Below are 27,547 nucleotides of genomic sequence, written 5' to 3'. Positions count from 1 at the left end.
TGCGATCTGTCACCGGCCGTGCACCTCGGACCGGCTCCCGTTGCTGGTACCATGTGACCTGCTGTGACCAATCACAGCAGGTCACATGACAGTTGTATACAATGGATGGCTTCATTCATGATGCCATCCATTGTATACTAGTGCCTAACTGTGAATGGTCACAGCTAATCACATGCACATGTCATGTGATTAGCTGTGACCAAATCACAGCTAAGCACAAAAAAAAAAAAAAAAAGCTGAATGAATCGATTTTATTCAGGTAAATGCTTGCTTATAGCAAAGTAATTCTTTGCTATAAGCAAATTGTGTAAAAAAAAAAATACTGATCACTTCCCCAAAGTAGTACAATGTTACTATGGTAACATTGTACTACTTTGGTCATAGTAAAATATGAAAAAAAAATCTTAAAAAAAAATTAAACAAATGTAATAAAAAATTAAAAATAATAAAAAAATAAAAAAAATAAAAAATATATATATTTTTTTTTTCATACTGTCACCAGTCAGTGTCCCTGTTCACCGCCATGCCAGTTATATGATGACGCTGTACTGCACTGGTGACAGTATGTAAAAAAAAAAATAGTGAAAATAATTTTTTAAATTTTTTAATTTTCCGAAAAATTATGACAAAAAAAATACAACTTCAAAAAACTCGCCATGCCTCTTATGAAGTACGTCGGACTGTCTACTCTGCAAAAAGGGGTCATTTGGGGATATCTGTACTATTCTGACATTTGGGGGATATCTGTACTATTCTGACATTTGGGGGATATCTGTACTATTCTGACATTCTTGGACCTCAAGAAATTAGATTGGCTGTCAGTACTTCAGGATTGATCAATTTTCAGATCTATATCATAGTTTGTGAACTCTATAATTCCTACAGACTAAATAATACATCCTAATTTGGGTTATTTTCACCAAAGACATGGAGCAGAATACATCTCGGCCTAAATTTATGAATTATTTATTTGTAAACTTTTATAACAGAAACAAAGAAAATGTGTTTTTTTTTCAAAATTTTTGATCTTTTTTTGTTAATTTAGCAAAAAATAAAAACCCCAGCGGTGATTAAATACCACCAAAAGAAAGCTCTAGTTGTGTGAGGAAAATAATAAAATTTCAGTTTGGGTACAATGTTGTATGACCGCGCAATTGTCATTCAAAGTGTGAGAGCGCTGAAACCTGAAAACTGGCCTGGGCAGGAAGGTGTAAAAGTGCCCGGTATTGAAATGGTTAAAGTGTAAAGGATCCTCTTGCGCTCGATGGAATAATTACTATAATTTAGCTGCTGTCACTTAACTAAGACCAACAAGTGCAAACAAAAAAGAAAAAAATAGTGAAGCGCTTATATCTCATAAATAAATAAAATAAAGTGCATTCAAAAAAGAATGAATAAAAATGAATTCATATAAATCTGATACTCCTGTGTGACAAATCTATATAATAAACACTTCGTTATTCCTGGTGACGCACGTCCGGACGCCATATTGGATTCCCCATGCAGATTTACCCATAGGTTGTGGTAAAAACGCTTGTTAACCAAGAGGACCACGTGAGTGGAATTATTTGTGGTGTTTTACCCTTTTCTTAATAAATATACTACACTATGGAAAGTTTTATGTCTTTCTATGAGTCTGAATAAGAGAGGAGGAGGAATAAGGAGTCTGCCGGAGGAGATACACCACTGAGGTGGAAACTGCTTTGGGGCCCTGTGCGGGTCAAGGAGGGGAGGTGAGCGGGCATTGCTGCCATTTGCAGGAGATTATTTGCACCTAGAAGTGGAAATCACCTGTGTTTTCTAAAAGCACAGAGTCACATGCATGGACATTTCTTCTTTTTCACTTATGATGTATATGAAATGTGTATGAATTTGGCACTATTTTATGTGAATAATTAATTTTATATTCACTAATTTATTCACATTTGGTTATGTATAGATATTTGTTATATGCGCGGTATATTACGTTTTTTTATAGTGTGTGTTGAATCACTAAAGCTTAATTACATTCGGTTGCACTATTTTGTTCTCCCACCAGAGGGAGGTATTAGTGTTTATTATATAGATTTGTCACACAGGAGTATCAGATTTATATTAATTCATTTTTATTAATTCTTTTTTGAATGCACTTTATTTTATTTATTTATGAGATATAAGCGCTTCACTATTTTTTTCTTTTTTTGTTTTCACCAGTATATACATTGCCTGGAGCTGCCCTGAGCTCAGCCAATCAGTCAGGATTACCCTGGATGTGTAGCACTCCTTGTATTCTCTGCTTGTGGACAGATATGAGCTCAGTGTTACTGCCAGAAGTACGAGAAATTCTGCTGGGAAAAGTTCCGAGGAACAGAAAGTGAAAGAGGCTGAAGAGTATATAGGAGGGGGGCCAGGACTGGAGGAAGCAAACACCACGCAGAGACCATGGCTGGTGCTCCAGGGACAGGTAGGACTACATGTTGGTATATTTAGGGGGGTAATGATGGGGAAATGATGGGAGATTCATGGCCGGTGAAGACTCCTCGGGATTATATACAAAGTAACACAATGGGGAAGACTCTTTATTAGTCGCATTGTTGGTGGGAAGAGGGGTTTTCTGTGTATTTGGTTCAATGTGAAAATTGTAACGTGTCATATCCCGGGAGTTGTTTAATGTCCGAGTCTGAATTTGTCTCTTTATAACTTTATTGTTTTCAAAATTTTACTTTAAAAACTCCTCCACATTTATTCAGGAGGACCGCTGTGTTGTAGGGATGGAATGCTTCCATATGCTCTCTCTTTCCTTTCCCTTTTCCTTTAACCTTTTTCATTCCTTTCCTTTTCCTTTTCCTTTTCCTTTTCCTTTTCTTTCCTTTCCTTTGCTTTTCCATTTTTCTTTTCCTTTCCTTTTCCCTTTTCCTTTCATGTTCCCATTTTCTTTCCATTCCTGTCCTTTTCCTTTTTCCCTCTCCTTTCCTGTTCCCTTTACCTTTTTTTCTTTTCCTTTCCTTTTCTTTTCCCTTTTCATTTCCTTTCCCTTCTCCTTTCATTTTCCCTTTTTCTTTCCTTTCCTGTTCTTTTCCTTTCCTTTCCTTTCCTCTGTACCTTTTTTTCTTCTCCTTTCCTTTTCTTTTCCTTTTTCATTTCCCTTTCCTTTCCCCCTCTCCTTTCCTTGTCCCTTTTACTTTCCTTTCCTTTCCTGTCTGTTTCCCTTTTCCTTTTAGTTTCCTTTCATTTGCTTTTCCATTTTCCTTTCTTGTCCTTTGCTTTTCCATTTTTCTTTTCCTTTCCTTTGCCCTTTTCCTTTCATTTTCCCTTTTTCTTTCCTTTCCTGTCCTTTTCCTTTTCTTTTCCCTTTACCTTTCCTTTTCTTTTCCCTTTTCATTTCCCTTTTCCTTTCCTTTTTCCCTCTCCTTTCCTTTTCCCTTTACCTTTTTTTCTTTTCCTTTCCTTTTCATTTCCCTTTCCTTTTCCCCTCTTCTTTCCTTTCCTTTTCCCTTTTTCTTGTTTCCCTTTTAGTTTCCTTTCATTTCCTTTTCCATTTTTCTTTCCTGTTCTTTGCTTTTCCATTTTTCCTTTCCTTTCCTTTGCCCTTTCACTTTAATTTTCACTTTTTCTTTCCTTTCCTGCCCTTTACCCTTTTTTTTCTTTTCCTTTCCTTTTCTTTTCCCTTTTCATTTCCCTTTCCTTTTCCCCTCTCCATTCCTTTTCTTTTCCCTTTCTCTTTCCTTTCCTGTCCTTTTCCTTTTTTTCCATTCCTTTCCCCTTTTCATTTCCCTTTCCTTTTCCCCTCTCCTTTCCCTTTCCTTTCTGTTTCCCTTTTTGTTTTCTTTCATTTCCTTTTCCCTTTTTGTTTTCTTTCATTTCCTTTTCCCTTTACCTTTTTTCTTTTCCTTTCCTTTTCTTTTCCCTTTTCCTTTCTTTTTTTTTCTTTTCCCTTTTCTTTTCCTTTCCCCTTTTCTTTACATTTCCTTTCCCTTTTTTTTTCCTTTTTTCTTTTCCATTTTACTCTTTTTCTTCTTTTCCCTTTTCCTTTTCTTTTGCTTTCCTTTACTTTTCCATTTTTCTTTCCTGTCCTTCTCTTTTCCATTTTTCTTTTCCTTTTTTCTTTCCTGTCCTTCCCTTTTCCATTTTTCTTTTCCTTTCCTTTCGCCTTTTCCCTTTTTTATTTTCCTTTTTTTTCCCTTTTCATTTCCCTTTTCCCCTTTCCTTTCTGTTTCCCTTTTCCGTTTCCTTTTTTCTTTTCTTTCATTTTATTTTCCATTTTCCTTTTTTTCTTTCCTTTTCTTTTTTCTTTTCAATTTTTCCTTTCCTTTTTTTTTTCCTTTCTTTTCCTTTTTCCCTTTTCCTTTCCTTTCATTTCCCCTTTTCCTTTCCTCTTTTCTTTTCCTTTCCTTTCCATTTTTCTTCCTTTTCTTTTCCTTTCCCATCTTTTCTTTTTCCCGTTTTTAACTTTCTTTACATATCCACATTTATATCCTACATTTTTCTAAATGGGCAGAAGCTGACCATTTATAAAGCCTTCCATACAATTCTAACGGTACATCTATGGCATACATTGCACTTGGCTAAATTCTTTTGGCTATTATGTTCCTGTAAGCACCAAGTTTACACAATATTTTATTATATCCTGTATGCTGTCATTTCACATTCCCAAGTATGATAAAGTATGATAAAGTATGATAAAGTATGATAAAGTATGATGAAGTATGATGAAGTATGATAAAGTATGATAAAGTATGATGAAGTATGATGAAGTATGATAAAGTATGATAAAGTATGATGAAGTATGATGAAGTATGATGAAGTATGATGATGTATGATGATGTATGATGATGTATGATAAAGTATGATGAAGTATGATGATGTATGATGAAGTATGATGAAGTATGATGAAGTATGATGAAGTACCATTGATCTAGTGCAGCGATAGGCAACCTTAAAGAAGTGGAGATTTACCTGGACAACAAGTCAAAGATCACCGGGCACAGAGTCGCCTCCTCACACCTGATATAAACCTCTAATTGCCGTACTACCATATTGCAACATATCGCCTCCCCAGCACCTTTCAAACACACTTGGATCACTTTTCAGAGGAGCGGTAGTGCCTGCTGCACCTGTGAATGAGCCCTTAGTTGCATTCAGCAGCGGCTCCCTTAGAGCTCATTCACATGTGAAATTGGGGGCTGGTAAAACCATGCAGCTGAATCACTTGGCAAATGTAGCACTTACTTGGTTAGGTAGTATAGGTGTCTGTAGGTAAATTTAGTTGTTTTTTTGGGGGGGCTCTTGCATTCAGGAGTTTTGGTGCTCTTTCTGAAAGCGCACCAAACCTGCAGGATATAATAGACATCTATGGATAAGCACAGCAAACCTGCAGGAAAGCTGCAGGTACACTGCATTGCACCTGCGTTGTGGGGAAACCGCAGCAGACAGTGTGAAAGCAGCCCTGTACTATTATGCCCAGTGTATGGCTTCACACCCCACATGGAAGAAAAGTATATTTTAAATATATTTTTAAAAAAATTTTCTTCCCAAATATATTGACATATAATTGAAATACTACAATTTTGGCCATATTCAATTTTCTTCAAAATATATTTCAATAAATATATATATATATATACTGCATGTAGAAATGTGTTTTTATTACAAAATAGATGAAAAATATTTTTAAAAATACTTTTTCAAATATATATATAATATTTCATCAACATTTTTGGAGTGCATTTACAAATATATGTAAAAATGACTTTAGTATATGTTAAAAAAAAAATCTGAAGAATGTTTTTAAAATGTATTCTTCAGATTTTTTTTAACATATAAAAAAGTCATTGTAACATATATTTTTACATATATTTGTAAATGCATTCCGAAAATGTAGATTTGTATTTCTAACCACCTTCCGCCTACCATATAGTACAATGACGGGCACAAGGCAGTTCTCTCGTTCTGATAGGATGTCATATGACGTCCTTCCATTCTCACCGCGCATGCGCGGCTCAGGGAGCGCGCAGCGCGGCGATCGCCGGTGCGCTGTGTCCCTCGGACACAGCGGATCACGGAAAGAGCCGAAGATGTCAGCTCGGTCATGTGATCAGCTGTGCCCAATCACAGCTGATCACATGTAAACACGGAAATGCCGGTTATCAGCATTTCTCTCCTCTCGAGCTGTCACGCTGACAGAGGAAAAGAGAGGAGAGCTGGTAATCGGCATTCCGTGGAGGGGACATCTACACTGATCATCAGGGCACTGATGATCAGTGTGCCCTGATGATCAGTGTGGCCCCAGAAGTGCCAGCTGTCAGTGTCCATCAGTGCCAGTAGTCAGTGCTCATCAGTGCCACGTGCCAGTGCCCATCAGTGCCACATCAATGCCACATATCAGTGCCAATCTGAGCTGCCTTTCAATGTCACCCATCAGTGCCAGTCAGTGCCACCTATCAATGCCAATCAGTGCCACCTATATGTGCTACCAATCAGTGCCGCCTATCAGTGCCAGTCAGTGCCGCCTATCAGTGCCAGTCAGTGCCTCCTAACAGTGGCAGTCAGTGCCGCCTATCAGTGCCATATATCAGTGTCATGTATCAGTGCTGCCTTTCAGTGCCCATCAGTGATGCCTGTCAATGCCCATCAGTGCAACCTACCAGTGCCTCTTCATCAGTGCCCATCAGTGCAGCCTATCAGTGCCCATCACTGCAGCCTCATTAGCGCACATCAGTGAAGGAGAAAAATCACTTATTTACAAAATTGTATAACAAAAACTAAGAAAAAACGTTTTTTTTTCTAAATTTTCAGTGGTTTTTGGTTTGTTTAAGAAAAAATAAAAATCCCCCGAGGTGATTAAATACCACCAAAATAAAGCTCTATCTGTCACAAAAAAATGATAAAAATGTCATATGGTTACAGTGTTGCATGACCGCGCAATTGTCATTCAAAATGTGACAGCGCTGAAAGCTGGAAATTGGCCTGGACAGGAAGGGGGTATAAGTGCCCGGTGGGCAGGAAGGGGGTAGAAGTGCCCGGTGGGCAGGAAGGGGGTAGAAGTGCCCGGTGGGCAGGAAGGGGGTAGAAGTGCCCAGTAGGCAGGAAGGGGGTAGAAGTGCCCTGTAGGCAGGAAGGGGGTAGAAGTGCCCGGAGGGCAGGAAGGGGGTAGAAATGCCCGGTGGGCAGGAAGGGGGTAGAAGTGCCCTGTAGGCAGGAAGGGGGTAGAAGTGCCCGGTGGGCAGGAAGGGGGTATAAGTGCCCGGTAGGCAGGAAGGGGGAAGAAGTGCCCGGTAGGCAGGGAGGGAGTAGAAGTGTCCGGTAGGCAGGAAGGGGTTAGAAGTGCCCGGTGGGCAGAAAGGGGGTAGAAGTGCCCTGTGGGCAGGAAGGGGGTAGAAATGTCCTGTAGGCAGTAAGGAGGTATAAGTGCCCGGAGGGCAGGAAGGGGGTAGAAGTGCCCTGTAGGCAGGAAGGGGTTAGAAGTGCCCAGTGGGCAGGAAGGGGATAGAAGTGCCCTGTAGGCAGGAAGGGGTTAGAAGTGCCCGGTGGGCAGGAAGGGGGTATAAGTGCCCGGTGGGCAGGAAGGGGGTAGAAGTGCCCAGTAGGCAGGAAGGGGGTAGAAGTGCCCTGTAGGCAGGAAGGAGGTAGAAGTGCCCGGAGGGCAGGAAGGGGGTAGAAATGCCCGGTGGGCAGGAAGGGGGTAGAAGTGCCCTGTAGGCAGGAAGGGGGTAGAAGTGCCCGGTGGGCAGGAAGGGGGTAGAAGTGCCCGGTAGGCAGGAAGGGGGTATAAGTACCCTGTAGGCAGGAAGGGGGTAGAAGTGCCCGGTAGGCAGGAAGGGAGTAGAAGTGTCCGGTGGGCAGGAAGGGGGTAGAAGTGCCCGGTGGGCAGAAAGGGGGTAGAAGTGCCCTGTGGGCAGGAAGGGGGTAGAAGTGTCCTGTAGGCAGCAAGGGGGTAGAAGTGCCCGGTGGGCAGGAAGGGGGTAGAAGTGCCCGGTAGGCAGGAAGGGGGTAGAAGTGCCCGGTAGGCAGGAAGGGGGTAGAAGTGCCCGGTAGGCAGGAAGGGGGTAGAAGTGCCCGGTGGGCAGGAAGGGGGTAGAAGTGTCCGGTAGGCAGGAAGGGGGTAGAAGTGCCCGGTAGGCAGGAAGGGGGTAGAAGTGTCCTGTAGGCAGGAAGGGGGTAGAAGTGCCCGGTGGGCAGGAAGGGGGTAGAAGTGCCCGGTGGGCAGGAAGGGGGTAGAACGGAACTGTGGGCAGGAAGGGGGTAGAAGTGCCCGGTGGGCAGGAAGGGGGTAGAACTGAACTGTGGGCAGGAAGGGGGTAGAAGTGTCCTGTGGGCAGGAAGGGGGTAGAAGTGCCCTGTAGGCAGGAAGGGGGTAGAAGTGTCCTGTGGGCAGGAAGGGGTTAGAAGTGCCTTGTAGGCAGGAAGGGGGTAGAAGTGTCCTGTAGGCAGGAAGGGGGTAGAAGTGCCCTGTAGGCAGGAAAGGGGTAGAAGTGCCCGGTGGGCAGGAAGGGGGTAGAACTGCCCTGTGGGCAGGAAGGGGGTAGAACTGCCCTGTGGGCAGGAAGGGGGTAGAAGTGCCCAATAGGCAGGAAGGGGGTATAAGTGCCCGGTAGGCAGGAAGGGGGTAGAAGTGCCCTGTAGGCAGGAAGGGGATAGAAGTGCCCGGTAGGCAGGAAGGGGGTAGAAGTGCCCTGTAGGCAGGAAGGGGGTAGAAGTGCCCTGTAGGCAGGAAGGGGATAGAAGTGCTCGGTAGGCAGGAAGGGGGTAGAAGTGCCCTGTAGGCAGGAAGGGGGTAGAAGTGCCCTGTAGGCAGGAAGGGGGTAGAAGTGCCCTGTAGGCAAGGGGTTAAAGACATACAGTTTATTTGAAATGTATTTTTAAAAATAATTTTCATATATTTTGTAATAAAAACACATTTCTTCAGTGGCTGGACAGTATGTAAAAAGCTTGGTTAGGCTGCAATATAAGAGGTAGAGACAAGGCAGTGATTGTTTAGAAATAAATATTAAGAGTGTATTACTTGAGAGACAATCTCCATAAATCTTGTACAGTGGCTGGACAGCGCAGTGTCAGATGGCAATGGGAATCAGCTGAAAGAAAAGGTACATCATAGCCACCCCCCTGTCCAGTGGTCTGAGCCCCACTTTTTCAAAGCTCTTTGTGCTGCAGCCCCTCCAGTATAATCTATCTGAAAGTTCCCAGCCCAGGTGGCCCCAGAGTGGCAGACTGCCGGACACCTAATTTTTTTTTTCTTCAGTTTTTACTTGTTAGTTTTGTGTTTATTGATTTTCATATTTATATATTTTTATAGGACTGGTTACTGTCTCTGTGTGCACGTGTGGAGGAAGAAAATGCGTGTTGCCTGGCTGTGAATGACTGTAGGGGGACCAAAAAACTTAGCAACTCCTAAGGGGGTAGTTCTATACTTTTGGAAGGCTACTATGGGCTCTGTGGGCCTGTGCTTGAATTCTTGGTGGATGCGGTTGCTTTAAGCTGCTAGTGCTGGCCACCTCTCCAGCTTGTACTGCACTACTGGTGCTCGCCACTCTACCATGAAATCCTGCAGTGCTGGTGTCTAAAAGGCCAGGATGTACCACACTCAGTGGTGTATTTAGGTTTCGTGCTGCCCTAGGCAATACAAAAATCGGACACCCCTCCTCCTTGGCGTAGAGAGCCTGACACCAACCAACAGCAGACCCCCCCCCCCCCTTCCATGGAGAGAGCCTGACAGTGACCAGCAACACCCCGGCACCATCATGCCCCCCCACCCGACAGAGCCTTTCACTAGCACCCACCCCCCCAGCGACAGAGAGAAAGACCTTTTCAGCTCTGGACATCCCTGGGAATGACAGTTGGGCTTTGCATACACCATCAAGCAGCCCACAGACTCTCTCAGATCCCACCTGGTCCCCATGCTGCATATGTCCTTTCTTCCAGGGGGCAGACTGACCGATTGGAAACTCGGGCGCTGCCCGAGGGCCCGGGGTCAGTAGGGGGCCCCATGAGATGCCCCTGGTACCTTTTTCATAGGCTTTTTTTGAGTTTGGACAAGGACACAGGGGTCCCATGATCCCCTATTGCCCGGGGGCCCCATGAGTTGTCAGTGCACCGCTGGCTGCCCCCCTAAAAAATTCCGCCCTAGGCAAATGCCTTAGGTGGTAAATTTGCCTCTGACCACACTGCTGGTTATTGACAGATCACCAAAACGTAGTGCATTGCTAGTATATGCGCCTTGCTGCATCCGACATTTGGAGGCTCTCAAAACTATAGAGTTAGGACTGCAGTATACAGAGGTGCCTTGGTTTGGGCACTGCGGCTTCCACATATATTTGCAAATGTGTGCAATGAAACCTTCTCTTTTAATGTGAATTGTTACACACGGTCCACTTGGTTTGTTTGCAAGCTAGCAGGTAGGTTTGCTAGGAAATTAGTTTGTTTGTGGTGTGCATTGCCCTTCCATGTGCACCCTATTGCAAAGGCTAATATGGTGATTGCCATCTATTTGTATAGCATATTACCACCAAACCCAAAGCAGAGGGTGGGCTGAGTCCTTCCAATGTTTACACCTCTTTTAAAGCAGTGGCACTGACCAGAATCCCTAACTGGCAGGGTCATGTTAATCGGAAAGTATGACCTACTACATTTGGGCCTCCATACTACCCTCACTCTAAACCCTTGTGAAGCACTCCTGCACAAGCCCATTCCACATCTAAACAAATATGAATGGATGCTGGTGGGATACGTCTTCCTGGCGGCCTGGCAAAGCCTTGGAACAACCATCGATACCCTTTGCTTAGGCCAAGCAACACCCCCTGGGTGCCATGATGCACAAATATCTGACTTCCATTCTCAATGATACCCATACTAATGCAGCAATACCCCCTTAAGAGTCACTGAGTTATTTTCGGGAGCTCCCTGTCATTCTGGACCGCTCTTTGAAAGCCAAAAGCCTGCTGACACCACTGGATTCCTTTGACCAGAGTAAATAATCACCAGAAAGTAAACTCACACACAGAGTAAACCGATATGAGGTTTATATTAGACTCCAATGTAATCTTGGTTGAACAGTACAAAATGGTATTGACACTTGGAATGGCAATAATTACTTCTAGCAACTCTAAGCAGAGAAACAATACATACAGAAGAACCTCAATCAGTGTTAGCAGGGCTGCTCTTCAGAAGTTAACCCGATACCTTCGACCTGAGGTGGTGTCAACCCCAGTTAGCAATAAGAACTATCAACAACATTGGACTAGCTCTCTTTTGGTCCTCCGAATCTGATGGCAAGGTTTAAATCTGAGGTAAAAGAGCTCTTTTACCAGGGTAGTCAATGTCCCTTTAAATGCAGTGAGGGTTCTTCTGCGCACTTGCTGGGGCCCAGTTGGTGCAAAAATAGACAGTAATGTAGGTGATAGTTTTTGACAGGATTAATTCAAAGGGGGAGGTAGAAGAAAGGACAAGGACTTTTCCTTTAAGTTACACTTGACTTGGGTATTGTCTCCTCTAATGGGAGACAATACTCACTGGGAAAAGATCAGCTTTTTGGCAAATAAGATGTCAAAATTGCAAATATCCTTGTTGACAAAAGGACAACTCCACTCTGGGATGCAGTGACCAATGGCAACATTGGTAGAAGTTCCTTTAGGAGGGTGGGCCAATGGTTCAGGGAGCACTGATTTGATCTGGCCTGCAGAAGGGCACGCGCTGTGGTCAGCTCTGTGCTGCAAATGTGTTCAATAGTAGCGGCTATGGGAGCTAGGCCAAAACACGTGTCAACTGAATGCAATGTCCACAACTGTGTGCAGGAAAGTAGCAGGTATGAGGAGAATGTCAGTGCTTCCTCACTTAACTAGTGTATGGGACTCTCACCCGATCGGTGGCTTCCAGCAGGTCCTGGCAGTCTCCCTCTCAGCGAATGAGGGCCCCCACAGGTTCTCCGGCCTCACATGCAGTGTTCCGTCCAGTCACAGTGCCTACGTTTGCTCCTTTAATTTGTTACACATTGTTATCTAATACCTATATTGTACTGTTTTGTACCTCATGTTGTATATTTGTTTCCATATACAGTGTGTGTGTGTGTGTGTATATATATATATATATACATACAGTGTAACGGAACCGTCCCCAGACTGCACTTGGGTACTTCCGTTAGAATACCGCTTCCCCGTCTGAACACCGCCACAGACACCACAGCAGACCATACAAGACTAGACGACACCAATCTTGAAGTAAACCAGGAAACAGACTACTTTATTTTTAACACAGATACAAGATATATACATCCAAGGGAACAACACTCCCCCCTGCATTATGACATGGAGTGGGGCAATCTACCTTTAGTAACAAGAGACACACCAACAGACAGTCCCATCAGGAGGGCTGCTGGAAACACCCCCCACCAAGCCAATACACAAACACATACATCCAATAATAGTTTTCTCCCAAGCCAGACACACAATAGAACACTGGGATTTAACCATTAAACAATCAACAACCCCCCCACCCCAATATTAGAACAGATCACCCTGTACCCCTAACAGTCACAAGGTGACTTACACATAATAGGGATATGGGGAGCTGAGACGGGTCTCCCCACTTCTCCAAAGTGAGCTGTGTTCCATGGGCCCCCCACCCAAAGTGACTCCCGTCACATACAGTATATTGTTTTTCTCTTCAAAACCTAATAAAATTTATTGTAATCCCAGAAAGTATAAGTGGCCCTGGGGAGGTCCATGGCAAGCCATAATTTAGCTCACATGCCATGGATCCCTCAACTCTATGGAGGCCTCTCGGAGATGACCTCTCACTATCCAGGTCCACTATTTTGAATCTTTTGGAAAATATTCATTAAAACGGTCACCTTACCCCTTCACTATCTACTTTTATTCCCTTAGAAGGATTCCTTTTGTAGATTTCTAGATCAATCAATTGTCTTTTTTAAGCTCTGGGTAGCAGATGATTATACAAGTAGCCTCAAATTTCTCTGTAATGTTTAAATACGACCCTTGAGTGATCTCAGTCATCCATATGGACAGTTCCCCATGGATGAGTTTTAGTCATAGGCAACTACAACACTAGTTTAGCAGGCATGAGACCTGTAGACTCCCTTACTTCATTCCAGTTTTTATGCAATTTGCTTTGGCTACTGTGTTAATCGTACGGGAAATATAATTGAAAAAGAAATGAGTATGAGCTGTGACCTGGAAAGAAAAGATTCAGAGGCACAAAAATTCTTTTCTGTAACAACTTGAGGTGAAATTGAAGGCTTGGTTGGTCAAATTTTGAAATCAATGGTGGTGCCATCGGATTACAAAAACGCACAAAGTTTCCGATTTTTGAAAGAAAATTAGTTCGAAAATCGACCCATGCATGGTCTGTATAATGCCATCAAATGCATCTTTCGTAGAGTCTGGCTTATAAACACTTAATTTTTTTAATTCAGTGATGGAAGTTATAAATGAAAATGCCCTCTATTTTTATAAAGATCTACTGTGTTTCTCACTAATTAAAGTAGAACTATAGGAAAAACTTTTTTTTTTCCATTTTGGATAGAGTAAGGGAAGGTTGTAAGTCCTGTCAATTTATTTATTTATTACTATTTGTGTCCCATTGTGGAGATTTACTTTCACTTCCTGTCCCAAAGCCAAAGAAGGAAGTGAGAGAAAATTCTTGCTAATGAAGGGAATTTCTTTGGGGACCCCCAGGTCACCAGAACTTGTGTCCCTTTTGGAAAATGTGCCCTCTTATTTTTCTGTGGAAAACCCAAAATTTGGTGTTTTCTTTACTTTCACTTTCAAAGATAATGGTAAACAGGACAAGCAGAGAGGGTGAATCTCCCTAACGGGGGCACAGAAAGCAATAAAAACATAATAGCTGTTGTAATCCCTCTCCACTCTGTCCAAAACTAACAAAAAAGTTTTGACTTTAGTTATACTTTAAGTAGGGGACTTTTTAAGTTCATTTTAGCCCACCTCACCATTGCCTGTCTGGTTGTACCCTTTTATAATAGTTTGGTGACTTATTATGGTGGTCATATAAAAATATCATCAATAACTATTTGTATGTTGATTTTTTTAGGTATTCAGCGCAGCCTTTCTATGGTAGAAAAACATCAAAAGTCCCTACGACGAAAAACAAACAAGTCCCTGAGCAGCACAGAGAAGGTTGGACCTCTGACCATTTACCGGATGTCACTGGAGCATGTGAAGCACCAGAAGATATGGGAATTTGGAACAGCAAAAGCCGATCAGAAAAACAAAGTGATCATGATGGTTGGTGAGACCGGATCTGGAAAAACAGCCCTGATCAACAGTATGGTCAACTTCATCTTTGGTGTGGAGTGGAAGGATGATCATCGGATCCAGTTAGTTGCAGAGAGTAGTGAGAAGAGTCAAGCTCACAGCCAAACATCGAGCGTCACCATCTACCAGATCAACAATGAAGATTACTTTCAAATCCCGTACACCTTAACCATCATTGACACTCCGGGGTTTGGAGACACCAAGAAAATAAATCATGATGAGAAAAAAATGCGGAAGTTACGAGAATTTTTTCATAAATGCAAATTTACAGAAATTGATGCCATTTGTTTTGTGGTTCGGTCTACTTTGGCTGGGTTAACTCCAACACAACGGTACATCTATAACAACATTTTATCCATTTTTGGGAATGACATCAAGGATAATATAGTCTTCTTCACTACCTTCGCCGATGTGCAGGAACCAAACGTTCCCTCAGCAATTACTGAGGATGATGTTCTCTGTGCGAAATATGAAGATGGAAAACCTGCGTACTTTAAGGTCAATAACAGCATGGTGTACGCTAAGAACCACTCCGATGAAGAGGACACCTATGTCTACAAGACCTATGAAGAGCAGTGGAAGATGGGAATGGAAAACATTGAAACATTTCTTGTACGCTTTTTATCTGAAATAATCAGTAAAGATTTCAGTTTAACAAAGAATAATCTAGCAGAAAGAAATCCTTTGGAGGTAACTTTGGATGGACTGCTCCTAAAAATTGAGGAGGTGACCGGGAAACATCATGAACTGGAACAAACCGAGAGAGCTCTGAACGAACACAAGGAGAAGGTTGAAGATAACGAGGATTTTGAATTTAAAGTGCTTGAAACTGTAAAAAGAAAGACAAATTCATCTGTATACTCAACCAACTGCCAGGAGTGCAACTCCACATGTCACCAAGACTGCCTCATGTATTTTGACCCCTCCGTTTGTTCTTGTGAAGTTTTTAGTTTGAAGGACACTTGTAGCGTGTGTGGACATAGCTCCTGCAAGCACGTTTCCGAAACCTCTTACTGGCAAACTTTTGTTGCACCCAAAACGAAAAGTTATTTTGAAGTAAAAGAAAAATATGAAAGGGAGGAGAACAAGGTGATGATTCCAGCAAATGTTCTCATTAAATTGAAAGATGAAATTAAGAAGTCCAAGGTGGAGATGCAAACACTGATTCAGGAGGTGGCCAAGATCCTAGAAAGTCTCCAGAAGATCGCGTTAAAACCAGACCCAAAGTCTGCCGCAGATTGCATCCATCAACTCATCGAAAAAGAGGAGCAGGAAGAGACGAGTGGATTTGTGGAGAGAATTCAAATGCTGGAAGAATCTATTCAAAATTTTAATATTCAGTCTCAAAGAGCAGGTACCAACTTTAACTACCTTTTGTCAGAAACCACAAAAGCTCTCCCCACTGTAGTCTCTTCATTCTTGTAGTAAAACCCCTTTGCTTCTAACATTGGGCCTACAATTGCTGTTAATTGTAGGCTGCTGGCCTGTTTTCTACTGTCGTATCTCCTACAGTTTCTTCATTCTTAATAAGCCTTTGATAGAAACTCCCTAGACTTTGTATGTAATATAAAGCTTAATCCCAGAGTCAGATGTTTGCAAATGAAATTGGCAATACCTAGTTGTTTTAATCTTTTCAAAAAGCTTAACGGGCAAATTCAAAAATACACAAATCCTTTCCATAAAAATCTTGGGGGATGCCTTATTGCTGCATGTGGTGCTGACACAGAGGGGTATGATTTAATTCTTTAAATTAAAGAAAGTCAAGAAAAGTGGCGTGGGGCCTTGATATTCTAAGCACCAGACCTTTTTTCAGGCATGCAGGTTGGGTGGCCAGGAAAGGTAGGGCAGCTTTAGCCCTCCTTTGATATGTTTCTCACTAATAATGATGAGAAATTTTGGTTCAGTTTATTATACCCAACCATAACCTGTCGGGTTGTACCCTCACCTAAAATTCAATGTCTGCTGACTTATACCCACTATACAGGTGAAACTCGAAAAATGAGAATATCGTGCAAATGTTCATTTATTTCAGTGCAGCAACTTAAAAGGTGAAACTAATATATGAGACTCATTACATGCAAAGTAAGATAGTTCAAGCCGTGATTTGTCATCATTGTGATGATTATGGCTTACAGCTCATGAAAACCCCAAATCCACAATCTCAGAAAATGAGAATATTCCATGCAATTAATAAAACACGGATTGTACATAGAACAATATCGGACCTCTGAAAAGTAGAAGCATGCATATGTACTCAGTACTTGGTTTGGGCCCCTTTTGCAGCAATTACTGCCTCAATGTGGCGTGGCATGGAAGCTATCAGCCTGTGGCACTGCTGAGGTGTTATGGAAGCTTCAATAGTGGCCTTCAGCTCTTCTGCATTGTTCAGTCTCATGTCTCTCATCTTTCTCTTGGCAATGCCCCATTGATTCTCTATGGCGTTCAGGTCAGGCGAGTTTGCTGGCCAATCAAGCACAGTAATCCCACGGTCATTGAACCAGGTTTTGGTTCTTTTGGCAGTGTGGGCAGGTGCCAAGTCCTGCTGGAAAATGAAGTCAGCATCCCCATAAAGCTCTTCTGCGGAAGGAAGCATGAAGTGCTCCAAAATCTCCTGGTAGACGGCAGCGTTGACCCTGGACTTAATGAAGCACAGTGGGCCAGCACCAGCAGATGACATGGCTCCCCAAATCAACACAGACTGTGGAAACTTCACACTGGACTTCAAGCATCTTGCACTGTGTGCCTCTCCATTCTTCCTCCATACTCGGGGTCCTTGGGCCTCTCCATTCTTCCTCCATACTCTGGGTCCTTGGGCCTCTCCATGCTTCCTCCATACTCGGGGTCCTTGGGCCTCTCCATTCTTCCTCCATACTCGGGGTCCTTGGGCCCCTCCATTCCTCCTCCATACTCGGGGTCCTTGGGCCTCTCCATTCTTCCTCCATACTCGGGGTCCTTGGGCCTCTCCATTCTTCCTCCATACTCGGGGTCCTTGTGCCTCTCCATTCTTCCTCCATACTCGGGGTCCTTGTGCCTCTCCATTCTTCCTCCATACTCGGGGTCCTTGTGCCTCTCCATTCTTCCTCCATACTCGGGGTCCTTGGGCCTCTCCATTCTTCCTCCATACTCGGGGTCCTTGGGCCTCTCCATTCTTCCTCCATACTCGGGTTCCTTGTGCCTCTCCATTCTTCCTCCATACTCGGGGTCCTTGGGCCTCTCCATTCTTCCTCCATACTCGGGTTCCTTGTGCCTCTCCATTCTTCCTCCATACTCGGGGTCCTTGTGCCTCTCCATTCTTCCTCCATACTCGGGGTCCTTGGGCCTCTCCATTCTTCCTCCATACTCGGGGTCCTTGGGCCTCTCCTTTCTTCCTCCATACACGGGGTCCTTGGGCCTCTCCATTCTTCCTCCATACTCGGGGTCCTATGGCCTCTCCATTCCTCCTCCATACTCGGGGTCCTTGGGACTCTCCATTCTTCCTCCATACTTGGGGTCCTTGTGCCTCTCCATTCTTCCTCCATACTCTGGGTCCTTGGGCCTCTCCATTCTTCCTCCATACTCGGGGTCCTTGGGCCTCTCCATTCTTCCTCCATACTCGGAGTCCTTAGTTTCCAAATGAAATGCAAAAGTTGCTCTCATCAGAAAAGAGGACTTTGGACCACTGAGCAACAGACCGGGTCTGTTTTTCTTTAGCCCAGGTAAGATGCTTCTGACGGTGTTTGTTGTTCAGGAGCGGCTTGACAAGAGGAATACGACATTTGAAGCCCATGTCCAGGATCCGTCTGTGTGTGGTGGCTCTTGATGCACTGACTCCAGCCTCAGTCCACTCCTTGTGAAAGTCCCCAACACTTTTGAATGGCCTTTTCCTGACAATCCTCTCCAGGCTGCGGTCATCCCTGCTGATTGTGCACCTTTTTCTTCCACACTTTTCCCTTCCACATAACTTTCTATTAATGTGCTTTGATACAGCACTTTGGGAACATCCAACTTCTTCTGCAATTACCTTTTGAGGCTTTCCCTCCTTATGGAGGGTGTCAGTGATGGTGTCAGGTTAGCAGTCTTTCCCATGATTGTGATTCCTACTGAACCAGACTGAGAGGCCATGTAAAGGCTCAGGAACCCTTTGCAGATGTTATGGATGAATTAACTGATTAGAGTGGGACACTTTGAGCCGAGAATATTGCACCTTTTCACAATATTCTCATTTTCTGAGATTGTGGATTTGGGGTTTTCATGAGCTGTAAGCCATAATCATCACAATGATGACAAATCACAGCTTGAACTATCTTGCTTTGCATGTAATGAGTCTATCTCATATATTAGTGTCACCTTCTAAGTTGCATTACTGAAATAAATGAACTTTTGCACCAGATTCTCATTTTTCGAGTTTCACCTGTATAATGATGTTGTTAATAACCGTTTGTATGCTGATTTTGTAGGTACGGAATGCAGCGCTTCATCGGTAAAAGATTGTAAAACATCTCTACTACCAAACCTACAAAAGTACCTGAGCAGCTCAGACAAGGCCGGACCTCTGACCATACACAAGATGTCACTGGAGAGTGTTAAGGCCAATAAGAAAAACAAAGTAATCATGATGATTGGTGAAACTGGATCTGGTAAAACAAGACTGATTAATACTATGATCAACTACATCTTTGGCGTGGAGTGGAAGGATGATCACCGGTTCCAAGTAACTGCAGCTCACAACCAAACATCGAGTGTCACCATCTACCCGATCAACCATGAAAATGGCTTCCGAATCCCGCATTCCATAACCATCATTGACACTCCAGGATTTGGAGACACCAAGGGGATAAACTATGATGAGAAAATCATGCGGAAGATCAGAGAATTTTTTTATAGGTGCAAATTTACAGAAATTGATGCTATTTGTTTTGTGGTCCAGTCATCTTTGACTCAGTTAACTCCAACACAGGCGTACATGTTTGACAACATTTTGTCCATTTTTGGGAATGACATCAGAGAGAATATAGTCTTCTTCACAACCTTCGCTGATGACCAGAAACCAAGCGTTCTCTCAGCAATTATTAAGGCTGAAATTCCCTGTGCAAAATCTGAAGATGGACTTCCTGTGCACTTCAAGGTCAATAACTGCATGCTGTACGCAAACAACCTCCCAAATGAAGTGGACAATCAGGTCTACGTGGCATATGAAGAACAGTGGAAGATGGGAATGGAAAGCATTCAGGAATTTCTTTTCAATTTTTTGCCTGGAAAAGCCAGTAAAAAATTAATTTTAACAAGAAATGTTCTAGCAGAAAGAAATGCTTTGGAGTTATCTTTGGAGGGACTTAGCCGAAAACTAGAGGAGTTGATGTTTAAACAGCATGAACTGGAGCAAACGGAGAAAGCTCTGAATGAACACAAGGCGGAGATTGAAAAGAACGAGCATTTTGAGTTTGAAGTGTGGGGATCTGTAAAAACAAAGGAAAACTCAACCGTATACTCAACGAACTGCCATCACTGCAGCTCTACATGCCACCATGATTGCCTCGTGTATTTTGACACCTTTGTCTATTTTTGTGAAGTTTTTAATTTCATTGGAAATTGTCGCATGTGTGGACATGGATCCAGCACACATTTTTCCGAAACGTTTTACTGGCAAACCATTCTTCAACCAATAAAGAAAAGTTTTTTCCTTTTAAAAAAAAGATACGGAGAAGAAGAGAAGAAGGTGATGACGCTAGAAAATGTTCTCATAAAAATGAAGGTTGAAATAAAGAAGGCAGAGGATGAAGCGCTGAAACTGATTCAGGAGGTGGCCGGGATCCTTGAGCTTCTCCAGAAGATTGCTTTAAAGCCAAAGCCGATGTCTGCTGTAGATTACATGCAGCTGCTCATCGAAAAAGAGAAGAGGGAAGGAAAGAGTGGATTCGTGGAGAGAATCAAAATTCTGGAAGAAAACATTAAAAGATATCATACTATCAGTAATATTCAGTTTCAAGGAGCAGGCATCAGCTTTGACTACAAAGCAGGGAGGAGTCTCCAGCCTGGGTTCCAGCCTGATTCAGCAACACATTGGGAAATCCACAAACCTCCAAATTAGTGCCAAACCCTAATGAAGTCTACGGGAGGTGATACTGGTTATTTTTTTCTGGCCTTCTTCAATACTGATCTACAAGCTATTGTTGAATAAAAAAGTCAATGAGCCTATCGATTAAAAAAAAGCAAATGGATTCCCCATTCACGCAAGTGAGATGGTTGGAGGTATCCTCCCCACTGTGTTATTGTATTCTGAAAGCAGGGGCTCCTCCACTGTCAAAATACACTGGTCAGTGCTGCAGCTGATTGGCTGCAGCTGCTGATCGAATTAAAATTTTCCAAGGGTCCTAACCGAGAGAACTCCATCTTTAGATCAACTTCTGTAGAGTGGGAATGGCCATAGATGGATCAAAATTTGGTTGGTCCCTGCTGAACCAGTCGAATTTTGATCCATCTATATAAAGCAGACCTTCACCCTAAATGATATCTTGTGCTGCCCTGACTCCTCCCCTTTCCCTCTCTTATCAATCGACTTTGTTATTTTTAGCTTTTCTTGCCTTGTCAAGATGCTCTTCCGCCCCCTGCGTGTACACAGATGTACTGCAGAGCTCACACATCTGCACATGCACCCGTTTTCCTGACCGTTTGCAGAGGCAAACACTGGCAACAAGGAAGTCTGAAGCCTACGCTGTCTAGCCACACATATGGAAACCTCCCTGTTTGTGAGCAGATACATCGACCAGTTCTGCTAGAACCTGTAGGCTGGGCAGTGCCCTGTGGCTTCATCTATGCGTGCACAATAATAGTGACACTGGAGGGGAGGAGGGGGGAAACCTGTCCAGAGTGGAACTGAAGTTCTACTGTAATCCAATCACCATGGAATTTGTTAAGACAGTTGACTGTCCAAGCACATGATGGGAGGTGGGGAAGATTTTGAAACCAACCTGCTCTAATTATGTGAGATGGGGAAACAGCTCTCATTGTTTGAACACTGTGTGGAAGTAAATTAAAAACGTTCTGACTGACATTCTGCAGTTTAGCCACAAGATGTAACGGTTCTAACACAGCCTCAGACTGCATAGCTATTTCTATATTCAATAAAGGGTGGGGTTTTACACTTGGAGAGTGAACAGGAAGAGAAAAGAGAAGCCACACTGGAGAGAGAGAAAGAAGAAGGCTGAGTGATTGGAGAATCCGTGGCCATCCAGCGGTGAAGACTGCCCTCCGTAATCAGAAATCCCATTGAGTGAAGCTGATGGTGTTCAAGACGCTAATCCTGTTCAAAGAGGGGAAGATTTGCTGCCAGGAAGCTGATGAGGACAGAGGAGCAAAGCAGCATACATTGCTGAAAAATATTGCATGCTTAGTGGAGAGACTTTTGTTCTGTTCAGAGTCATCAGCGGCTGAAATACAGACCCGGGTCGGTAAAAATTGTGCACTCACCTCATTTCAGTGTTGGCACCTATAAGACTGAGACAGGCCTATAGTTAGTTAGTTAGGGTCTCTGTTTGTGTCAGGCCACAAGTGTTATTACTGATTATTGGAAGGACTCCACAACTTAAAGTGACATTTCACATTAGAGAACTGATAAAATCCCACAAACTCAAGCTAGAATGGCTTTTGCTCAGAAGGAATACTCAGGCACATGCTACAGGAGCAGTTATGGGAGGGGGAATACTATAGATTTGTGTAAGATTGTAAGCTGTTGTGCTGCACTGCAGGCTAGCCCATACCGTACCCCCATACACTGATTCCTGCTCTGTAGGGTAATAACAGGTAAGGTGTGGCAGCTTAGTTGTGCCCCCCAGTAGGTAAATTACTACACTTTCTACCTTCATCCAGCAGGAGGCGCCGTGCTGTGCAGCACAAGGGTCTCAGCCTTTGGGCTGGGTGTATGTAAGTTTATTGTATATTCCAGCATTTGTGGTTGTGTTTATTTGCCACATCTAAGTAAAATTCTGTTGTGACAAAACCTGGTGTTGGAGTTGCTTTCCTCGTTCGTGACTTCACTGTATCCTGGGGAGCCCACCCCGGTACATGGCTTACAACTACATAATATAATGACCATGGTGCAATGAAGTCTTGGACAAGTGATCAAGTTAAATAGTTGATGGTGTACAGAAAATTCTTAAATCTCCACAACAGAGATGGTAAAACAGCATTCTATGTGGGTGACGGATGGTGCTGAAGGCCTAAACCTCTGTTTAGGCATGGTGGTTCCAGGTCAAATCAGATGGCCTTTGTGAGGCCTCTTATGAACTAGTTCTCCTGTCCTCCAAAGAATGTCCCTTTTCTGTAAGATGCAAGAACACTGCTGAGTCCTGACTTTCAGGTTGGGCTGTCCATTTGTTGAGAGGTTGTTTTGTCTCCCCAATGTGATAAAGTTAAACAGTTGAAGGTGTGAATTGTCAAAAAATTGACAGTATAGAGATGGTAAAACAGCATTCTATGTGTGTGATAAGATTGTGCTGAAGGCCCTCAACCTCTGTTTAGGGATGATGGTTCCAGTTTACCTTTGATGGCCTTTATGATGTGTCCTATGAACTAATTGTCCTATCTTCAGTGAGGGCCACCAGTAATGACGCTGCTGGAAGGCACAGGTGCGTTGTGCCCCAGGATGTCCAGAAAGTTTGGGGTCATGTGGCCATTTGAGTAGCTTGGGATGAAGGGCGGGAACCACAAAGGTCTTTCCGGGTGGGATGCGTTTAGGCTGATGATGATTGGTGGCTAGGATATGATTGGCAGAAATGATAGGCTCCGGCTCAATATGACATTCAGAGTCAGCACTGTCAAATGATCTGGACAAGGCATCCGCATGGGCATTTTTGGAACTGGGCCGGAAGGTAATGTCGAAATTAAATCTGGCAAAGAAGAGAGCCCATTGTGCTTGTCTGGGATTCAACAGACTGAAGATACTGAAGGTTCTTATGATCCGTATAAATCAAAATGCGATGTGGGGATCCATCCAGCAGACGTTGCCATTCCTGCAGTGCCAGCTTTATCGCCAGCAATTCCCGATCACCGATAGTGTAATTCTTTTCAGCATCTGAAAATTTCTTGGACAAGAAGGCACAAGGACGGAGCTTACCATCATGCATTTGGAGCAGGATGGCCCCCACTCCCAAAAATGAAGCATCTACCTCCAAGAAAAAAGGCTGAAAAATGTCCGGACGTATGAGAATCGATGCAGAGAGAAAGGTGGATTTTAGTCTGTGGAATGTGTCGACTGCCTCAGAAGGCCAGGTTCTGGCTTTGGAAGTGATTGGGGCCACCAGCGAAGCATAGTCAGGAATGAACTGGTGATAGAAGTTAGTGAATCCCAAGAAGCGCTGTGTGGCTTTCAACCCAGAGGGCTGAGACCAGTTGGAGATGGCTTGGAGTTTGGCAGAATCCATAGAAAGCCCTTAATCCGGGACTATGTAGCCTAGAAAAGGAACCTGGGTTTGTTCGAAGAGACACTTCTCCAGCTTTGCATACAGGCGGTGGTCCCGAAGACATAGGAGAACAGTACACACGTGCTGACGATGAGTTTCTAAATCTGGAGAAAAAAATGAGTGTCATCCAGATAGACAATGACACAAACATAGAGAAGATCAGAAAAAATGCCATTAACAAAGTTCTGAAAGACGGCTGGAGCATTACACAAGCCGAAGGGCATTACAAGATATTCATAATGCCCCTCTCTGGTATTGAATGCTGTTTTCCACTGATCACCCTCACAGATCGTAACCAGATTGTATGCTCCACTGAGATCTAGCTTAGTGAAAATTCAAGCATCTCGGAGTCTGTCAAAGAGTTCAGAAATTAGAGGTAAAGGGTACCGATTCTTAACGGTGATAGCATTGAGACCTCTATAATCAATGCAGGGTCGTAGCGTACCATCTTTTTTCTCCACAAAGAAGCCAGCCCCAGCAGGAGAACTGGACTTATGGATAAATCCTTCCTGCAGATTCTCCTGGACGTATTCAGACATGGCTTGAGTCTCAGGAATAGAGAGAGGGTAAACTTTACCTCATGGCGGAGAAAACCCAGATTAGAGGTCAATAGCACAATCATAGGGATGGTGAGGCAGCAAACAGTCAGCTGCTTTCTTGCAAAAGACATCTTGGAAGGTCTGATAGTGTGGAGGGAGTATTGGAGAGGTGATGACCTCAGCCCCGGGTACACAGCTAGGAGGACACACTTTAGGGAGACAAGTCTGATGGCATTGTGACCCCCAATACTTGGCCAGAGTTCCAGTCAAGATAGGGTGCATGTTTCTGCAACCATGGAAGTCCCAGAATGATTATTATTATTATTTCCCTGGCAGGAGGGGTGGAGGAGATCGGCTGTTAGGTGAGGGTGGGGTAGGCTTCCCTGAAGAGATGGGTTTTCAGGGTGAGAAGGGTAGGTGACAGTCTGATGGATTGGGGTAGTGAGTTCCAGAGGATGGGGGAAGTCCTGGAGAAGTCCTGCAGTCGGGCTTGGGAGGAGGAGACCAGGGAGCTAGATAGTAGGATGTCTTGTGAGGAGCGAAGAGTGCGGGTTGGGTGGTATTTGGGTATCAGGTCGGTGAGGTAGTTCGGGGCAGTGTTGTGAATGGCTTTGTACATCAGTGTTAGTAGTTTGAATTTAATGCGTTGGGCAATCGGAAGCTAGTGGAGGGATTGGCAGAGGGGGGTGGCAGATGCGGAGCGGTTGGTAAGGTGGATGAGTCTGGTCACTGAGTTCAGGATAGACTGAAGTGGGGATAGCCTGTGTTGGGGTAGGCCAGTGAGAAGGTAGTTGCAATAGTCGAGTCGTGAGATAATAAAAGCGTGAATGAGTTGTTTAGTAGTGTCTGGGGTTAGGAACGGACGTATTTTGGAGATGTTGCGGAGGTGGAGCCTGCATGAGTTTGCCAGCGTTTGGATATGGGGTTGGAAAGACAGGTTTGAGTCTAGAGTGACACCTAGGACTTTGGCTTGCGGGGTGGGACTGATGGTGGCGTTGTTGGTCGTGATGGAGAGGGTGGGGGTGGGGGCGAGGGCTGGGGGGAAAATTAGGAGCTCGGTTTTGGAAAGGTTTAATGATGGGACTTGAAGACTTAGGAAGGACCAGGAGATTTCCTCACAAAGAAGAACGCCCACATGCATAGTTATGCTGTTAGTTCGAAAGCGTAGAGGTCCTAAGGCCAAGATAGAGCCATCAACTGCAGATATTGATAGGGGTGTCATCAAGGGAACAAGATGAATGCCCAATTCAGTGGCCAAGGATTGTTCGATTAAATTTCCGGCTGCCCCAGAGTCCACATAAGCCCAAATCTGATATGAGTTCAGAGCCCAATGGATGGAGACAGGTATAACAAATCGAGCGAAGGAGGCGGAGTTCAGGTTCTGGTCTAGATCTCTTCCTTCAAAGTGACCTAGACCCGAGAGTTTCCCGGACAGACTTAACAAGACTTAATTACATGACCCTTAGCCCCACAGTAAAGGCATAGACCAAGTCTTAGGCAATGCGATCACTCTTGTGGAGTGAGGTGTGTTCGGCCTAACTGCATTGGTTCCTCAGAAGTTGTCCCAGCTGTGGAGGTAGGTGGTTTAGGAAATTTTTGGAAAACAGGAGCAAACGAACCAACTTGGGAGTGACGTGGACCAGATTTTTCCAGATCTTGTTCCTGGAAGCGAACATCAATTTGGATGCTAAGAGCGATCAAGTAATCCAGGATGGTGGGTATGTTTCTTCCGGCTAATTACGGTCCACTAGACCTTTCCAAGAGGCACATCGAAGATTTTCCGGAAAGCTTGCTGGAAGCCTGGGAGACTGGAGATAGTGGAGTCTTGGCACTCCCACAGTGGCGAGGCCCAAGCCAGTGCTTCACCTGAAAGGAGGGAAATCATGTACACCACCTTGGAACGATCAGTAGGGAAATGATCGGCTGCTAGTTCAAAATGAATAGAGCACTGATTGATGAAGCCTCGACAAGCTTTGGGATCACCAGAGAAGTGAGGCGGTGGAGGCAGCTGGAGTCTCGAGGGATGGTGTTCCACTGGGGGGACAGCGGAAGGTGGAACAGCAGGAGCCGGAGCAGGGGCCGGAACAGAAGCCGAAGCAGAGGTTGAGGAAGTGGACACAGCCTGTAGCTGATCCAACCAGGAGGAGAGTTCCTGCAGACAGTGCATAATGTGTTCTTGATAGGCCTGCTGGACATCGACTCTCTGCACCAAACCCTGAAGTTGTTCCAGGAGAGGCCGCGATGTCTCCGAGGAGCTCATGGCCTGAGCAAACTGTCAGCACCTGTGGTAGTCATCTCTTTGATCCACAACTTGGGGTTCCCCAGGGCGTGGAGTCTAAGCCCCAGCCTGCTTGTTCACCAGGGCCCCTGATGGTGGGGATGGATTTGGAGCAGGCTGGGACCAGGTCGTGGCCCCCGGGTACACCCAGCGGAGGTAGAGGAGACCGCTAGCGGGAGCAGGGTACAACGGGAGAAGACACAGGGAATCCAGTAGGCAATTCGAGGTCAGGACAGGCAGAAAACAAGCAAGGTCAGGAACGAAGTCGGGGTCAGTGCACAGACTATATAGGATTCACCGTAGAAACACAAGGGAGCTCCAACAACAAGACTTTGCTCAGGCAAAGTGGGACAAACTGAGCATGTCTTAAATAGACAAGCCAGCTAGGAGGCGGGTCAGGAAGTGATGGGACATAAAACCCAAGCGATAGCAGACAACGCCCACAGGTGAGCACAGACAAACACACATGTGAAGGTAACAAGAGCAGCAAGGAGGTAAGAATAAACATACAAGAGGCTGCAAGCTAACTTGTGAAAATCACTTCATGCACATATAACAGTTGTCCTTAACTAGTTGCCGACCGCAGATAGCCGAATGACGGCTGCACTGCGGCCGGCCAGTTCTGGGTGGACGTCATATGACGTTCTCCCAGAACGCGCTCTCCTGCGCGCCCCAGGGGGCGCGCACCCGGCGATCTCCATGATCGCTGTGTCCTACGGACACAGCTGATCACGTGATGTGGTAAAAGGCCAATCACAGCGGCCTTTTACCACGTGATCAGCGGTGTCCAATGACACGCTGATCACAGGGAAATGCAATTGCCGGTTCTCGGCTGCACTTTCCTCACGCTGTCAGATCGTGAGGAAAGTACTGCCGAGAACCGGCAATTGTCAGAGCGAGGATCGGCACCGATCATCAGCGCACTGATGATCGGTGCCCAGCAGTGCCACCCACAAGTTCCGCCCACCTGTGCCCAGCAGTGCGCCCACTAGCTCCGCCCACCTGTGCCCAGCAGATCACCCACCTGTGCCC

The 27,547-nt window shown here is 44.5% G+C and overlaps 1 protein-coding gene across 1 annotated transcript; it reads left to right on the top strand.

Moving 5' to 3' along the window:
* Nucleotides 1–2,243: 2,243 nt before the first annotated feature.
* Nucleotides 2,244–22,236, top strand: LOC149451434 (uncharacterized). Its single transcript, XM_089690683.1, has 3 exons — nucleotides 2,244–2,443; nucleotides 14,038–15,615; nucleotides 18,698–22,236. Exons 1-3 carry the CDS (start codon nucleotides 2,422–2,424, stop codon nucleotides 20,326–20,328), a joined length of 3,231 nt encoding a protein of 1,076 aa, XP_089546809.1. The 5' UTR covers nucleotides 2,244–2,421; the 3' UTR covers nucleotides 20,329–22,236.
* Nucleotides 22,237–27,547: the final 5,311 nt, after the last annotated feature.

Source organism: Staurois parvus, unplaced genomic scaffold (assembly GCF_062004578.1).
Source record: "Staurois parvus isolate SC_StPar_1 unplaced genomic scaffold, SC_StPar_1.0 ptg000539l, whole genome shotgun sequence".
In the NCBI taxonomy this organism is placed as follows: domain Eukaryota; kingdom Metazoa; phylum Chordata; class Amphibia; order Anura; family Ranidae; genus Staurois; species Staurois parvus.
Note: the sequence above shows the minus strand (reverse complement) of the source record. Positions and strands in the feature narration are given on the sequence as shown.